This window comes from Podarcis filfolensis, assembly GCF_964270895.1.
Source record: "Podarcis filfolensis genome assembly, chromosome: 2".
In the NCBI taxonomy this organism is placed as follows: domain Eukaryota; kingdom Metazoa; phylum Chordata; class Lepidosauria; order Squamata; family Lacertidae; genus Podarcis; species Podarcis filfolensis.
The window spans coordinates 88,430,609-88,448,767 of NC_139605.1; the positions used below are offsets into that span (position 1 = coordinate 88,430,609).

Genomic DNA, 18,159 nt, shown 5'->3' on the forward strand with positions numbered 1-18,159 from the left:
TCTCAGGTTTTTGTAGTTTTTTGTAGCCTTGACTTCATGTATCTGCGGTGTTGATGTTCAAATAGTAGGTCAAAGCTTATGCCTGGTAAGCTTCCAATGGTGGGTGGTAGGTAACAAAGGAAAAGGAATGGTGTCTCTTGTACCACTGGGTCATTCTTCAGAGGCAGCAGGTGGATTCTGACCATACTATCTATTGGTGGATCCTGTTGATATAAAGCTTAGGAGTTTCTGCTTTTAAGACAAAAAAATGGATCTCTGAAGAGCTGTTGTCCTGCTCTTGGTAAGGCTTGTGGCTGAGGTAAACATCTTAAGATGGCATCTCATCTCTCTTGCTTGTGTGGTCTGAAGGCTAGCAGGATGGGAATTGTTGGGTAATTAAAGGCTCTTTCCCAGCTATTTATGTCAGTACTTTTCTCAGATATTCATATGATTGGCTAGCCACTTCTGATTCCGCTGCAGTAAATGTATTGAAGAACTGGAGCTACTTCCAAGAAGCTTGAGGTGCATTAGATTCTCTATGAAAAGTTTTTTTTACTGCCATCTTGCATAAGCTAAAAGATGCATGCCCTGACATGACAGGAAGTTGTGTTTTTATTTTTGTTGTTATTTTTGACAGGATTAGGGAATCTTGTGGAAGCCGCGCTCATCCCTGAAAGATAACAAGACCCATCTAAAGGCAGTTGCAGCCAGCCAGCAGTCTTCTATTCTTCCTGTCAGCTGTATGCTTGGAGCTTTCTCAAGTCTTCACCACTCCTTTTTATTATTTTTTTAAATCCAAACTTCTACTTGCCATTACCTGCTGACTTCTTGCTTCCTAAAGGAGAAAACTAGAGATTTCTATGTTCTCAAAACTTTCTGCACTCCATCAAACAAGCTTTGTTATACATCAGAAGATAATGCTGCCCTCTGCAAGGCTGTGCTGTGGCTCACAACTCCGTGCAGTCGGCAAAAGAAAATGGGGAATATCTATTCAAAACGTAATCTTAAAAATAAGCAGGTAGCTCCTGAAAGCCTGTGTTCCAACATTGTCATATGTTTACAAGTTGAGTTCTCATGCACTACAACTGGAGGTCAGAACTAGCAACTAGTCAGCAGATCCTTTAACTAGAGCACAAAAAGAGACACTGTGTTAGCTATATCCAACCAAGTACCCTTCTGTTGTGTAAAAAATGATCACCGTGTAAGAAGCACCTTTTTGTAATTCTTAACTTGTTGATGACACCAAACCAACCATGGACTAATAAGATTCGTGAGATATGTAATGTCTGAACCAGCAGTCCATTTCCACAATTAATATGCTTTCTATTTTAAAGAAAAGCTGCTGGATTTTGCAGTAAGTTTGTAAGTTTGCCCCAGAAAAATAGGTATGGAAGAAGCTGTAGTTGCCTCTTTTACCTCTCCCTGTGGGAGCTTCTGGAAACATTATATGAAGGTAAAGCTTTTTTATATGGAGTGTATGGAGTCTGAAAAAATACAATAAAAAACCCATTTTATGAAGAACTGCTTCTCTGCAGCCCAGAAACTTCCTACTCGTATCTGCTGTTGTAATATGGCAGGTATTTTTATGTGTGTGTGTGTTTTGTCTTGAAATAAGATGTGGTTGTGTGTATCTTAAGGTAGCTGTATTCTTTCAGGATATGTTGCTGCTTCAAGGTTTTTTGTTTTGTTAATGGAGATGGGTGTTATGTGTTAAGATGGGTCTTGTACCTCCATACACAGCAGCCTCTACCCTGAAGGTCTGCAATATAGTGAAAAGGTCTGATGCCGCAATAACACTTAAAAGCAAGTTTAATGATTAATTGGGTATGCTTCCCAATTCTCTTCTTGTTTTTCTACTTGCCCTATTACCAGCAACTTAGGGAGAATTCACATCTACTGGCTGATGCATTGTGAAAGTACTAATTATTCATTTCCAAAATACTACCATCTCACTCAGGCAGGGATCCACATATCGCTTGCCAGCCTTAACTCCATACTTGCACAAAACTATCATTTTTTGTGAATGCCAACAGTATGTGTTAAAAGGATGGCTGCCTTCTGTATCCCATAACTGTTTTCTCCCAGGCTCTTTTTCCTTAAAACACTTGGGTTAAACTAGCAGACTTGTACCTGATGCTGCTCAGCCAGTGCAGTTAAAATCAGTATCATTTCTAAGGTTCAGTCTGCTATCTTGATTCAAAATTGCATCCAAACATTGAGGAGAACCTGATGTCTGAACTCAGGAACTATCATGCAAAGTTTGGTTACAATATCTTAAGAAGGATCCAAATGCATAGCGAACGCACAAACACCTTTCCAAAATTTATAGCGGATGAAAGTAACCAGGTGAATTTACCTTGCATACCCCTGGATTTTACAACTTCCTGGGAAGCTGTATCTGTATAACTTTATGTTCCAATTTTTTGTGGCCTGGTACCCAAGAACTTGTAACTCAGGAGGCAGATGAACAGCAACAGGAAAGGAATTAGGACTAGTATAGATATCTTAACATTGACCAGAACATTTGAAGCAGCCTGAGTCAGCCCAATATTTACTCATTGGCAGCAGCATTTTCAATATCTTGGGCAAAGGTCTTTTCTAGCCTTGCTTCCTGCTATTACGTTGTTTGACAACCGTGGATTGCATCAATAACCTTCGGCATGCCAATCAGAATTTGGCAAAATCTGCCCGTGCTGTTAAAGTATTCCTTGCAACCATGAGGTTTAGAATATTGAAAGTGTATTTGTTTTGCTTTCTGTGTTTAAAAAAGGAGAGTTGTGTAATACATTCTGTGTGGCCTTTATGCACTAGGTTTGCATGGAATGTCATCTTTACCTAGAAGTCTTAATTCCTGTTTGTCATACTGGGATGCAGATACATTTGTTCAGCCATGTACATTTATTTAAACTAGGATTACAAACCTTCACTGATCAGTAAAATTCATCTGGAAGTTGGGGGCTAAGTATGCTTGGTGGGTGTGGCTGAAGAGCCCCGCCATTTGGGTACAATATGCTAACTTTCTCTGTCTTGTATCAAATATGCTATTAAAACACAAACTTCAGTGGCTTTTTTCTTTGTATCAAAAGCTGATGGATATTTGGCATTTCAGGGTTAAGCCAGTTATATTTTTTTAGGAATAGTCACCACAGGCAACTGAACATGTCAGTGTTCAGCTACAATCAGTGTCCTTTTTAAATGTACCGTATATCTTCCACAAGTGGGATTTGTTCATTTATAGATGCCATTTGCCTCTGTTACTGTACTAGGGAATATTTTTATTCCAGATCTCCCAAACCGATGAAAAAAAACCACATTAAACTTGGGCTTTCTTTAAAAAAGTTGTAGATTTTATTTATAGGAATGTACATCTTGCATCTGAGTAGCTGGCTAGCTCCTTTCAGTTGCGCTCTTTCAGTGTTGTCATTTTCATTGTTTTGCCAGATGCCAACTATATTCCTGTTCTGCGGAGTTGAAGCCAGGCAGCTGTCATGCTGGAGGAAAGTAAATTGGTTTTGTTAAGTACCAATCATTCAGATAGCCGTGGGTTGGGAATAAGAGTCCTGAATTCTTTACTTGCCCAGGGTTGCAAGCAGAAGTAAATAACTCCAAGCTTCTGGTTTAATGATTCCTTTGTGATGGGGTGACAAGAGTGTGAAAACTGCAATATTGCTTCTAAATAATCATTGCAGAGAAAATTTACAGCTGATCGTTGTTTAAATCACAACTCTTATTTTAAAGATACTGCTTTTCACAAACTTCCCCCCTTAATGTGCCTCTTTGAAAACCAATGCAGTGTTTATATTATGACAGCTGCAGTTAGACCTGAAGTTGCTGCCTAAAAGTCCAATGGCTAATACTTGCCTTTTTTATAACTATGATACCTAGAAACTTATATTATGAGATTATAATGATCATAGCCAGGATCATTATTAAACACTAATTAAGCAACAGGGGCTTAACAAATCAATATATCTCTAGCTCAGACTTTATTTTCAGGTCCTTAATGCTGTACTGTTATTAGAACATATGCTTTTGTTAATGGAGGCACTTTATGCATTTTAAAAGGATGCATGTTTTACAGTTACCCATCCGATGAAAAATTTCACTTAGAGCTTGTGATTGCATCAAAGAAAGTCCTGGGTTTATTAGCTCTTCTTGCATATTTCAGTTAAACTGGATCAACCTTTTTTTCTGAACAGCTTTCAGCAACAGCCACTTCTTACTTGGGGAAATGTGCTAAAACCTTTTCTTTCTCGAATTCCTAATGACTGGGTCATTGTGTTGAGGATACCTGAGAGGCCCTTAGACTAGAGCTCCATTCTTCCCTTTTGTGAGCGGCGAAGTCTCTGGACTGTTTCAGCAACATTTAAAGTGCCACCTCCTCTAACAACTCGTTAAGTCTAATCATTTAATGGAGCCAGGGTGGGAGTGCTCTTAATTGTTCTCTGAATGATTTTCATGTTTTTCATTTTTAAATTTTTTAAAATAAAGCCTTATTTTCCATTACTTCACTTGTACTTAGCTTTCATCTAAACATTGGGTGATAATCTTTTTCCTTATGTGCAGTATCTAACTTGCAGTGTCACAATTTGTAGGATTCTGAAATACTTGATTCAGTGCAGCATGCTAACTAGAATATATCTTCTGCTAGAGCTTCAACTTCTGATTGAATTTGTATCCTGATTACTGCCTTGCATTTTCTAGGAAATGCTTTAGATAGTATTGTACCCTTCTGCATAGAGGAAATCAGAAGCCCAAAGTGACTTCATGCTTCTGCAATACATTTGAAAGCAACAGTGAATTGGCCTTTAGTTTTGTGTAGCACTTTTTAATCAACCCGTATAGCCTCGATAAGGATATCAGAGACAGAACAGATTACCTTTATTTAACTTGTAACTTTCGGTTAAGCCATATCAGACAAATGAAACATAAGTTTGATATGGCTTAACTGGAAGTTGCAACATCCTTTACTTAGCCAGAGCAACCACATAGATCTGAAAAGAAGTTGTGAATCTCTGCTTCGCTCTCTATGCATGCTAGGCGGTGTGCTACTTACTCAGTGCTAGGCTATAGTTATGTGGCTGAGAGGAATTAGCTATGTTTTACTAAAAAACTCATCAATAGTAAAAAAAGGGAATAGTCTATTATCATAGAATTGTACAGGTGGAAGGTACCCTGGGGTCATCTAGTTCAACCGCCTACAATGCAAGAATCTCAACTAGATCACATATGGCAGATGGCCATCCAACCTCTGCAATTATATTGTAGGAATTTATTTTTAGGAGACTTTAATTAGTTACCAGAGTTTGATCTGGAAGCTCCTACAAAGCTTTCCAATCACCTTTTTGTTGACCTTGGTCTTTCTCTGGATTTAGAGTGCAATTGGAACAAATGTGGTTATGGTTTAAACAAGTTTCACACAATTTCTTACAAACATTTGAAACAATAAAGTCACACAAATATTTAAAAGAAGAAACACAAGGCATTTCTTAAACAGTAGAGATTCAAGGTAGCAGTTCTTACCTGTCACTCCAGAGTCCCATATGTACCCACAGCTTTGGTGGTCCAAATCCAAAAGAATCACGCCCATCATGCTTTTGCCCTTTTTTATATAGTTCTTAAAGCTTGGGTTCCATATAAGGTGGCTATCTCAAACATAATGCCCCTCTGATTCTCCCTCTTTCTCCACATGTGACTTTGACCCTACCTCAGAATTCAGTAGCCTTTCTCACCATGAGCTCATCCCAGTTATGTGTTCACCTGGTCTTGCTGAGATTTCTGAAAATAATACAGTTCCCTGTTATGATCCTTTAAAATATTCACCAGATGTCCCATTCAAAACCCTAAACATTTAACACACTTTCCTGCCTATGTTCTGTGTCTGTTTGAGATTGCAAGTGTTCACAGAGTACCTCTATCCCTTGTTCTGGTCGCTTTACTATCCACAAGTTCCTCTTTTCCCAAACTTGCTCCAGCTTAATATACCAGTGTATCAATGTGGTCAATTTTAAGAGACCCCATATCCTTGATGGGTCTAGGATTCACTTCTACTTTTTTCTAATTCAGTTATGTGCATTCAGCAATGAACAATGTTTGCCTCCTGTGCAGCCCACTGTAAAATTTGGCCTTTCCTGTTTCTGCCAGCAGCTATGAATAATACTCCATTTAACTTCAAGACAGCAGTCTGATAGTTGAATGGTGGTCGCAGGGTCCTACAATAGCCAGCCAAGGAAATAGCTGAAGCTGTGATCCAAGTATACTGTACATGGTTACTAGAAAGTAAGCCCCATTGAACTCTTTAGGAAGCCACCTACATCAGTTTCTTAAGACTTTGCAAATTCTTAACAGTTATGCGGTACAGGATTTAGATTCTTGAACCTGAACAACAGCTTATTTGCAGCTTTGCCTTTATCTTCATGGTCTCCCTCTGCAGCACTAGTGGGGAAAGAGTTTCACTGTCCTTCTGGTAGAATCCCTTTTGTATGGTACCATCTTGTTTGTGGGATTTCCATTGGCTGTCAGTCTGCTGCCAGCCACTTTCCCCTTATATATCCCTTATATACTGCATTCTGTAGGAGACTTTGTCTTTAAAAGTTCCAAAGATACCAGAAGCCAGCCCCACAGTAACTCAGACCAGAGCTTTCAGTATAGCTGCCCCCATTCTACAGAGCAGCATTCCTGCTGAGATAATGGCAGGTGCCCACTATGTATGCTTTCTAGAAAAAACTGGTACCATTTTTGTTTCTGCAAGCCTTTTCAGCTAATTGAAAAGTTACCTGCCTTAGGTGTTCATTTTGTGATTTTAAACCTACACTGGGTTGTTCTTTTCCGCCTTTTAAGGACATGGCTGTAGGTCACCTGGGACATGTATGTGGAAGGCAATTCCCTAATTATCAAGTAATCATAATAGTGAGAAGGGAAGAGGGATTTTCTCTCCCACTTCAGATGTTCAACTGTTACCATGCCATGGTTTAGTTGTGCATTGGCTATCCAAACACACACTGGTTGTTTACAAATTCGGTTGACACGTCTTTGAGCATTGGAAATAGTGCTGGTGCTCAACTATCCTTTCCTACCTTGTTTTTCTCAATAAGGTCCATTCCATTCTAAAGCGATTGAGTCTGCATATCGCCACCATAGTTGCAGTTGTCCTTGCTGTCGATTTCCTGCTTAGATATTTGGAGGACCACCCTTTTCCAGTAGAGGGCAGCAAACTGCTGAAATTAGCCGAGAGTTCTGTGGAAGAGCTTGATCTGTTGAGAATTAGACATGGTTTGATTAAGAACTGGCCCTTATCGCCAATAATGGGTGATCTGGACTAAGGAGAGCAGACAACAACAACCTGGTCATTTAAGTAAGGGGGAGGGGAGAATCTTGGCAAACCATGCTACCACTTCCTTATAACCGGGAGAGGTAAACCTGTGACCCACAGGAAGTTTTTTTTCCAATTCCCATCCGTTCCAGTTAGCATGGTTCATTTTCAGGGATGATGAGAGTTGCAGAGCAGCAACATCTGCAGGGCACCGGGTTCCCTATCCCTTCTTGAAATGGATTGCCACATCAACCCTTTGTACAGATCTATGGCTCTTCATCGGTGAATCTTCAAAAGGATTCCCAGTCCATTGTTGTTGTTTAGTCGTTTAGTTGTGTCTGACTCTTCGTGACTCCATGGACCAGAGCACGCCAGGCACTTCTGTCTTCCACTGCCTCCCGCAATTTGGTCAAACTCATGCTGGTAGCTTCAAGAAGACTATTCAACCATCTCGTCCTCTGTCGTCCCCTTCTGCTTGTGCCCTCCTCCTTGTCCATAGATTTCCCTTTTTGTCAGAGGTTCCGAGAACCAAAATATTCAGTCACATAAGACTATATCCTTGGTTCTTGGCTGCATGCTTCCCATGGGCATCTGGTTGGCCACTGTGAGAACAGGATGCTGGATTTAGATGGGCCACTGGCCTCATCCAGCAGGTTCTTTTTATGTTCTTATACAGTGGTACCTCGGGATGCGAATGGGATCCGTTCCGGAGCCCCATTCACATCCTGAATAGAACGTAAGCCGCGGTGGTGCGTCTGCGCGTGCACGGGTCGCGTTTTGCTGCTTCTGTGCATGTGTGTGACGTCATTTTGAGCATCTGCGCATGTGTGAGCGGCGAAACCCAGAAGTAACGCGTTCCGTTACTTCTGGGTTGCTGCGGAGCACAACTCGAAAGCGCTCAACCTGAAGAACATTCAACCCAAGGTATGACTGAACTCTACTCCCTTTTTTAATAATCATCATCATTATCATCAAGTTTTGGGTGTTTCTTAGCTAGATACTCAAAATCCAGAAATGTCCATATTGAGTGTGTCCATATAAGCACTTCTGCAAAATGGAAATTTCAGCAACAAATAAAATAGAGGCTATGACCTATCACTGATGTGCTGTATACCTGTCTCACTTGTACCAATTGCTCCCTCTTGCACACAGAAGTAGTCAGTGTGGGAGCTACTGTGATTAAATCAGATAACTGGAAAACTATATCAGATGCCAGTTCTGTCATCTATTACTTTTACCTGCCAAAATGAAACTTGGAGGCAACTAGCCCAGACCTTCCCAAAGATTTGAGTCAAGTGGAGAGAAAGGTAGAGATGTTCTAATGCTAAAGATTTAAAGAGAATTCACTTCCCTTTTCTGTCATAGTCAGTTCTGAAAAATGACACTGACATATCTAGCAACTGTATATTGTCTAACAGAAGAGAAGAAATACCAGCCAGCTGACAACGCTTCCTAGATGTGCCTTAGCACTGTCCAAAAGGGAGTGATCGCTAACAGTCCAGCTCTGCTTATCCCTTTCCTGTGAGACATAAAGCTGTATGGAGGAGAAGATTAGGTGTTATGGTTGTTTGTTACTAAGAATATAATTATCCGCATGCTAATGATCAGCGTCTTGATAGGATTAGCCCGAAAGACAATCCCAGCTACAACCCTGGAGACGTTGCCTTGGCCAGTCCACTGTTCTTTTAAGTGGATTTACTTGGTCTCCCTATCCCAGGCAATGCATAAAATATTAATTTATAAAGGTCACATTAGAGCTCGGAGAGAATTTATATTGGCTCTGTTGACTTAAGTAGGACAAAATCAAAAGAAAACAAACCCTGCCCCTTAAAGGTATGCTGGAATGTGACCCTTGTCTCCAGAGGTGAGCTTGATTAATGCCCTCTTGGTGGTGTGTCCTGTTTTGTTTTGTTGCTTGAGATTAAAGGGGAAGTTCTGCTGCTGCCATCTCCTGCCTTCTACTGCTGCCACCTGTTCTGCCACCACCATGCATCCTACCCCATGCTCTGTTGTCAGAAGAGTGGCACCACTATCAGTGCTGATTTAGGGTAATATTGCACTGGTTTCAGGTGAGATCTTGCCCATAATGGCTGCAAACTTGCCCAAAATTGGTGCCGATTGTGGTGGGGCGTCTCCCATGGGGTAGGCAAGGCACCCACAGGCATGCCACCTGAGGAGTTTCTGCTGCCTGAAACAGTGGCCTCCCCCTGCCTGGTGGCTGGGACGCCTCTGCCTTCTGCTGTAAAGGAAACAATGCAAACCTGTGGGAATGTGATTTGGTGGGTTGGATGGTTTTCTACAACTCTTAAAGGCTGAAGTAGTCCCAAATGCCAACTGGAACGTCTATTCATATATTTTAGAAAATGGGAGCAGCCCTGCATCCATCACTTCTCATTACTGATGATGACTCACTTTTTCTCTGACCTGCAAGCTAGTAGCATAAAATCAAAGTGTGTGTATGGCTGCAAGCAACTCTGCACACAGAGACCTCTAACCAGGCACTCGCATGAGGCCGGACTGCCCAATACCGGGAGCATTTAAACCCTTTGTCTTCAACAAAGGTGATCTAAGGTGGGTCATAACAGTCGTGCTACTACCACACAAATGTATGGAAAAGAAAAAAAAGAAAAGGATCCCCATGTCTGAATTAAATATGGGTCCTGGATCTGTAAAAATGCAGACTCTACCAATAAAAGCCTTTGGTGAAGTCTCACGAGCTGTGTGTGTACAGAGATGGGGGTGACCTGTGGCTCTATGTTCTTGAACTACAACTGCCACCATCTCTGACCATTGGCCATGCTGGCTGGGGCTGATGGGGGTTTGAAGTCCAGCTACACCTGGAGGGCCACAGAGTTCCCCACTCCTGCTTTGCTGTCTCAGTGCAAAGCATTGCATTCACTGGACCCCTCAAGACTTCACACAAAACTGGGAACTGTAACATGAGCTAGAGACTGAGTTCTACCCAGCAAATTTGTCCCAGTAGCACAAAGGCTTCCACCACCCACACAAAGGAACTTCCTCTTCTTTCCTCCCCATGAATTCCTCCTGATCTGTTCTAGGGGTTCCTTAAACCCCCAGAGCAGATGTGGGAAGAGAACGTACTGTTTCATAGGCAGAAGCCCTTGTCCTAGTCGGAGGACTTGGTTGAAGACAGCCCTATGCTGAGCACCTACGCCGATTCATTTATACATCTATTGAAAAAAATGGGGATACAGTGGTACCTCAGGTTACAGACTCCGCTAACCCAGAAATAGTGCTTCAGGTTAAGAACTTTGCTTCAGGATGAGAACAGAAATCGTGCTCTGGAGGCAGCAGGAGGCCCCATTAGCTAAAGTGGTCTTCAGGTTAAGAACAGTTTCAGGTTAAGAACGGACCTCCAGAAAGAATTAAGTACTTAACCTGAGGTACCACTGTATGTTTAGCGAGGATGTGGATAAAAGCCAACCCTCTCTTATCTTACCAGAGTTCTGGTGTTACATACAAACTTCAGAATCTTAAAATGAACCAAAGAAGGCTGAAGCTGACCTCTTTGTGGTTTTTTCTTTTTACAAAAGAAACAAGGTAAAATCAGTAAAATGGAGAGATGGGTAAAACTTCAGCCGCTTCTAGCAGCCATCCTGTACCATATCTTTTTTCCCAAGGCTGTGCAAACAATATCTGGCCATCCAGCTTCCTGGCAATGACTCGAGACCAGTAAACATCACTGAAGGCTGCATCTGCGTTGACTGCAAGGTTATGGTGCAGTCTCTCTCTCTCTCTCTCTCTCTCTCTCTCCCCCCCCCCCTTTTAATGACTGAAGCAGGATGGAGAACTGCAGGACTAATCGCTCTGTTTACAGGCCAGCACCTAGCAGCCCTAGGATATGAGTCTGGCATGCGAGCTTTAATTTCCCTTTCCTGTTGGCAAGTCAGGGCATAGTTATCTATCCTGATAGCTTGGGGGGGGGGGAGTCTGTAACGGCACAGATAAATTTTACTTCTGGGCAGCAATCTGCTACCAGCCTTACAAACCTTGCAGGGCTTAAGCAATATTTAGGACTGTTAAAGAGAGGAAAAGCATGGCCCTGTTGTCCAGAGATGTTTTCTGTCACCTTGTGCCTCCTTTTGTGGTGCATCAAGGATTGTTCTTCCTGCCTTGCTAAGCAAGGCATTGCTGTGGCAAGTAGATTGAACAATGCAAAAAGCTGGTGTGTGTGACAAATGGTACAGGTGTCTCTAAGGGAAGCTGTACCTCTGTGGTTTAACCGGCGGCGGCCGCTGCCAGCACCTCAGATTCTACCTTGTTTTGAAGCCAAAGGCTCTTCAGCTACGAGACTTTTCAAGAACAGGGAAACAACACTTCTCAGTCCACTGCTCACCTCATTCCTAACTTGGTTTAATAGAGTGACCATCTCCATTCATAAGGGAGGTCTCTAGACCTGATCCTGACCAACTTCTCCTGAAGGCAAATAGAGACAGACAGCCCAGCTGTAGTAAGTATTTTAATAACGAGTTCTAGGACTGGGGGAAGGTGAGCAGAGAAGTTTTTGGATGCTCACTTAGTGTAGCATACAGGCAGGGAAAGTACTTAGCACTAGGCCAAGGAAATCTCTGGAGAGAATCCCTCTTGCAAGATGTTCCCTTGTATACTGAGAAACAAAACAACTGAATTGCTAAACCAACCTTAATTGTTGCTTGGCTTTGGAGATTATGAACAGAAAGAATCTTCCTTGCTGGGTGGAAGGAGAGAATCCATAGCAGACAGAGTATTTAAGTGGGAGATGGGTTTGAGCTTATTTCTGCTACGGTGATGAAGGGCTGGCTGCATGTGAGAGAGTGCACCAGTTATATAGCACTCTTAATGGACCAAGTGTTTTACAGTCTTAATATTTCCTCATTCCTGTGAAATAAGTGCTTAATGTCCCCATTTAATGAGTAGGCAACTGAGGCAGAGGCTGAGTGATTGATTCAGGGCCACCCAGTTGTCTTAACTGAGCAAGTGCAATTCATTGGTGGAAAGAGGCTTGTTATTCTTACTTATTTTATTTCTACACCACCCTTCATCCAAAGATCACAGGTCAGTTTTCAATATAAAAACACATGCAAACCATAATAACAAACAGAAATAATTGCCCCCCCTTCCCCTGCACACATATACACAGTTTGAAGGGGAGAAGCAGAACAGAGCATTCCATAAATATTGTGTTGTCACCCTATGGACCTCTTGCGGAAGAGGCACACGAAGAAAGGCCTCGGGTGATGACTGCACGATACGATTTTATGACACGATTTTATGATTGCTTGATCATAGTGTTTATCTATTCATAGGCATAACCAGGATTTATATTGGGGGCAGGATGGAGGGGGGGGGGTAAAACCAAGCTATCTATGACACCATTGGTCAGTTAAGTATTTTTATTTACTAGATGGGGGGGCTGTCCCCTGGTTATGCCCATGTATCTTATGATTTGATGATATTGTAAGATGTTTTATGATATAATATTTCACTTTCTTCAATATTGTTTTATTCTGGATTGTTTTATTTGATGTTTTAATTAAGGTTGTAAACCACTTTGAGTTGTTGTTTTTTGCTTAAAAATATAAAGTAGCATAGAAACATAATAATAATGATGATGATGATGATGATGATGATGATGTCAAGGACTGGGCCCAACCCATACCAGCTGGGGAGAAGGAGCAAAGAGAACGCGCGCCCCCCGCATCAGGGGTCTGAGAGGCGGGAGCGCGCGGCGGTGGGCGGGGCGCAGGGCCGTGACGCGCGTGTTGTGAAACCCGACCCAGCTTGAGGAGAGGCGGGATTCCGCCCAGTGCTGCTGCTGTCAGGCTGTTGCGCGGCGCGCGTGGGGACCGTGGAATTCGCCGGAGCTCTTTCCACTGCGCGGCAGCAGAACCAGCGGAGGCGAGATATCGGAGGGAGCTGCCTGCCGCTCTTACCCTTAATAACGCGGTTCTTCTCTGCTAGCGGCGGCAGCTCCTTGCTGGTGCGTTGCAGGCGGTGCTGCGGAGCCCCCAGCGCAGGGACTGCGGCGGCGCTGCTGCTGCCGAAGGAGGGATGGATGTAGCGTCGGAGTTGTACTACCTGGCCGTCCCGCTGCTCTTCACCGTCTTGGCCGTGATCCTCGCCTCGGTCTTTGTGAAGCTGAGGACCGGCTCGGAGGGCGACAAAGCGGCGGCGGCGACCCCGGGAGGAGGCGAGCCCCGAGAGGCCGCCGAGGAGAGCGCTGCGGCAGAGCCGGCGGACGGGGCAGAGGGCGGCGAAGCGGGAGCGGAGGAGCCGGACGCAGCGGGGCCTCCCCGGCTTCCTGAGGAGGGAGGCGGGGAAGTGAAGGGCGAGGGGAGAAGGCGCCGCGAGGAGGAGGAGGAGATCGGGGCTGCCGAAGAAGAAGGGGACGAGGAGGAGAAAGAGCAGCGCCAGGAGAGAAGCGCCGAGGAGGACCAGGACGCCGCTGCCGCTGCCGCCTCTAGGACTGCCCAAGCCGGACAGCAGAGCCACCCGCAGGAGGTCAAGATCCCCAGCCAGGCGGCGGCGGCTGTCGCTGCAGCTCCGGTGGCGGTAGAAGAAGAGCAGGAGGAAGAGGAGGAAGAGGAGGAGGAGGAGGAAGAGGAGGAGAGCAAGGTAAAGGAGGTGCTACTGGGGGAGCAAGGGAGAAGTGTGTGCTTGGAGTCTTGTAAGATCCAGGTGTGTGTGTGTGTGTGTGGAAGGGAGCCCGAGAGTCATCTAGTCCAACCCCCTGCAATGCAGGACTCTCCACTAAAGCATTCCTGTGTATGCATATATATGTAGATCGCGGAGCTTTTGCATTTTGTGCGCGTTTGCCTCGACTTGTGCATGTGAGCCAAGCCGGTGACTTGAACTGTGCGGGTATTTGGTGGGGAGGTCAATGCGCTCTCCTTCCTTTCCTTCGAAAGGCCGAGCGAAGCCTCCCGCCGCAGCCAATCAAGGCGCGGATCGCCTCCTCCCGAGGACTCCCCTCGCCGCACCTCGCCTTTGTTGCTCTGCGTTTCGTGCCCATTCAGCATTCCAGGCAATTGGCGGGCGCAGCTCCAGGGCGATGCCACGTTCCATGCAGTGCTATTACTTCTAATACTTGCCCTAGCCCGCATCCTGGAAAGACCGCGAGTCAAAGAGGCAATAAACGGGGGAGAGCCATCCAGGACCCTCCATCTCTTGACAGCATCAACCGAAACTTTGATTGTAACAAACGAGCTGCCTTGGTTTCACTCTTTGTACATCCCAGTGCATCTATAAAAGGGAGACCCCGAAAAGCTTTCCATCCCCTTCTCTCCCATTTGTGTAACTGGCTCAGGAAGCCCACCTGTAGCTTCAGGAAGTGTGAGCAATGACTGCTTGTTGATACTGTAAATGTCGCAGGCCTCATTCAGAAGAGAGACTTTTAAGATTCTCAAAGAAAAGGTGTGCTGATTCATTTATTTCTGAAATAGCTTGATGGAAATAATGCAAACGCAAGCATTACCTTTTACCTTTAGTTGCTTGTGCTCACTTTGGGAATCTGCCTTTGGCGTTTTGTCTTTTCTGTTGGTAGCCTAAATGCTAGAGGAGGTCTTGGAAAGTCTTTTCCTTACTCATAATGCAACTATACATGAAGGTGAAATCCCCATGGGTGGTGCCTTCTCCAGCAGTTAAGAAGGACAGGTCTGGCTTCCTATCTCCTCCTGCAGTCTCATGTTTTCCCATAGTCTCGAGAGTGAGACACATTGTGATGTCCCTTATTTTCCCAGAGATGTGCCCTGGATATGCATAGGGCAGGAGGCACTGGCATGCAGCAGAGGTAAAAAATACTCACCTCTGCATTCAGCCCTGGATGGCTTCTGATTAAAAATAAATGAGAGATCTTCAAGACACAAAGAGGTGACACACTGCCTGCTTTGTCAACCTACCATTGTTCTAGTTAGGCTATAAACCATGTGTTGTGCTTAAAATCCTTAATATCTAAAATATGCCCCATTACTTCACTCTCTTCTAGACTGGCACTGGAACCGTATTCCTTGAAGTAGCTCAAATATAGTCCAGACAAGTGGGACTTGCAGCAACATTTGGCCATGCTTTTTCTAGGATACTCCATTCCATTTCCACTCCCACCCCCTTTTCCTGTCCCCTCCTCAACAGTCGGCATTCCCATGGCCACTGAACATGCTCGGTCCCTGTGGGGTTCTATGCGGGGCTGCTACTTTGATTTGATTTTTCTACAGACTATTTTGTACTTTGCTCTGTCTGTAAGTACTTCTGCACATCACCTCCTGGGCTATTTTGGCTATACAGGGATCCACACTCAAGGAATGAATCTGCCCTTAGCATATAGGATGGTTACAGATGCGCATTGAAGTATCACAACAGATGGCTCCAGGCAGACCTTTTTTTAAGACGCTGGAAGGCTAAGGAGGGTGGTGCCTGAATGTTCATTTGAGGGGATCCCCTCATTCTTAACAGTGCACCCTGCATTAAGGTCATTTCCTGGGCTTTTTTCGCCCTGAGGTCTGGCACTTCTCAGGTGGGCTCCATTGCCATTATAAGAGAACAAGGGAGGTGTTTATGGTGAGTTCCAGCACCTCTTCTTCCATAAAAGTAGCACTGGTCATCCACCACCATCCCACTCCTGTTGGAGTACACTTTGTCCAGATAATGAGTCACTGTTGTCACCCTCATGTACAAGGCCAAGAACAATTCCTTTGCTGAAGAAAGAGGCTGCCGTGAGGGCTTGAAAAGAGGGAAGCAGTGCACAACCCCACCCACACCAGCACTTTCGCCTAAGTGCAACACAGAATGTGCGCTGCCTAACATTGACTTGGTTGTTGAGGAAAATACTGCATATAGAAAGTGTGTGTAAAGTCTCATGAAGAGTCCAAGTCTAGTCTCCTCACCACTGTGGCATGACTCAGCATTGGGGAGGGAGGACATTGATTCCTCCATTATGTTGGGTGTATAATCTTTGCAATTCCATAGAAATAGCGCTATTAAAAGAGCTGTTGTGTTGTAGCGGCTAGATGACAGACGACATGAGCTGCAGTCCAGAACGCTTCCAATTCAAATCTACTCTCCATGATGGATCTCACTAGGCATTGCTATATCATCATCATCATCATCGCTTCCTGAATTACTGTAGACACCAAAGCTGAATAATTCCCCAAATAAAAGGTGATTTTGGAGGGGATTTACTAAATGAAAGTAATTTATAAGTGTCCCCCCCCCCAATTTGATTTGGAATAGCAGTGGGAACACCAAACTTGTGTCTCCTTCCAAATGGTGTTGGAATATAATTCTCATCACCCCTGACTGAATAACGCTGCTCATGGTTAGAACAACTAAAAGGGCTGGTGCCTGGTTAAGTGTGTGCAGGAGCGTGGCAGGCCCAGAGGAGATTAATGAGCAGTGAGCCTGTCTGGGTGCTTTACTGGGATCCAACCCAGAAGACTTCGATTTAAGATTATTTAATTCCATTGACGTCACTGTCTTTAACTAGTTTGTGCCGTTGACTGCCTCATACATATCTTCCAATCCCACTCTCCCATCTCTAACGGGGGAATAATACTAACCTGCTTAGAAGTTGTGGTAAGGATTGCTGAAGTTATTTGAACCCACAAAAAGTGCTATATAAGTATTATTTATTACATTTATATCCCCCCTTTCCCACAATGGGCTCAAAGTATCATACCCCCCATTTTATCCCCACAACAATCCTGTGAGGTAGGCTAGGTTGAGATGTGATGACTGACCGAAGGTTACCTAGTGAGCTTCATGGCTACATTTTAACCTGGATCTCCTGGTCTTAGTCTGAGAGCCGAACCACTACCTTCTCCAGCCAGTCAGAAATAACAACTGGGGGGCCTGTTCTTGGTTAAAATAACTTCAGGTCTCCATCTGAGGTCTCACTTGGTACAAAAAGCCAGTGCGGAGTAGTGAATAAGATTAGTAAACGGCCTGGCAAATGAGTCCTGCATTTACTCTGCTCATTTTGTTTTCTGGTTCATATGCTGCTTGCCTCTGCGGCATCTCTTTAGGAGAAATGCTACCTTCGTTGGTTTTTTTGCGAAGTAAATGGAAGCAGTGCAGAGTCAGCACATCTTAGAAACAGGCCCCTATAGCCCAGATGCCAGATTGCAGGAGGAAGGATGTGTTTGTTGATGCTATTGTGATTATTATTTTCATCCCTGGACCCGGTGATTACCTTCCACATCACTCGCTTAGCTCCTGTGCCTGTTTATGCCTTTGGGCACCCTTTTACCTTGTTTTGTAATTTCCCCGGGGAAACATTGGCGAGAGGGAGAAGTTGCCCTAAGCAGGCCTGCTGATCAGGAGATAGCTTCTGTTAAGCCAGCTGGGTTTCCCAGCATAGAGAGCACGTGCTGGCTTCTCTGGGTGGAAATATACAGCATCTAAATATATATATATATAGCTGGCCTCAGACAAGCAGCCTCACAGTGTGCTTGGTGGGAGCCTCCCCACTGTCGTGGCATGATGGGCGTCTCTTGGTTCAGAAAGAATTACTTTTATTTCTCTGAGGTGGGGCTGGGCTCCTTTCTGGCTAGCGTACACCCTTCTCTGCCTTTCCCCCTATTCTTCTGTCTCTGTATTAGCTACAGCTTATCTACGCTTTCTAAGAGTATCTACAAAAGCAACGTTTATGCCTGCTCTGTACATAAGGTCACCTCATTTTACTGCCTTTTTGCTGTTTGTACCCAAATATGTCCATGGGGTGTTCCCGTGTTTATTGTGTGATAACCATCAGTGCAGATTAATGGGCAGTTTCCCGTGACTCCTAGCTGTATGTCCATAGAACACAGCTTCACAAACAAAGCTGTTGTGTGAATATGTTTGGTGGCTCCCATGTTGCTAACCCTCATGGTTTTGGA

At 44.3% G+C, this 18,159-nt stretch overlaps 1 protein-coding gene across 9 annotated transcripts in view; it reads left to right on the forward strand.

Moving 5' to 3' along the window:
- The window catches only part of JMJD6 (jumonji domain containing 6, arginine demethylase and lysine hydroxylase), a 90,554-nt gene that overhangs the window by 10,005 nt on the left and 62,390 nt on the right, over positions 1 to 18,159 (forward strand). The window contains exon 7 of one of the 9 annotated variants that reach the window (XM_083597920.1): positions 617 to 4,485. The exons of 7 other annotated variants lie outside the window; for them this stretch is intronic. In XM_083597920.1, the coding sequence (XP_083454046.1) occupies positions 617 to 653 (37 nt within the window). In that variant the 3' untranslated portion in view covers positions 654 to 4,485. Of the gene's footprint in view, positions 1 to 616; positions 4,486 to 18,159 lie in introns of those variants that run through there. One more of the 9 variants, XM_083597919.1, reaches the window with a different exon arrangement.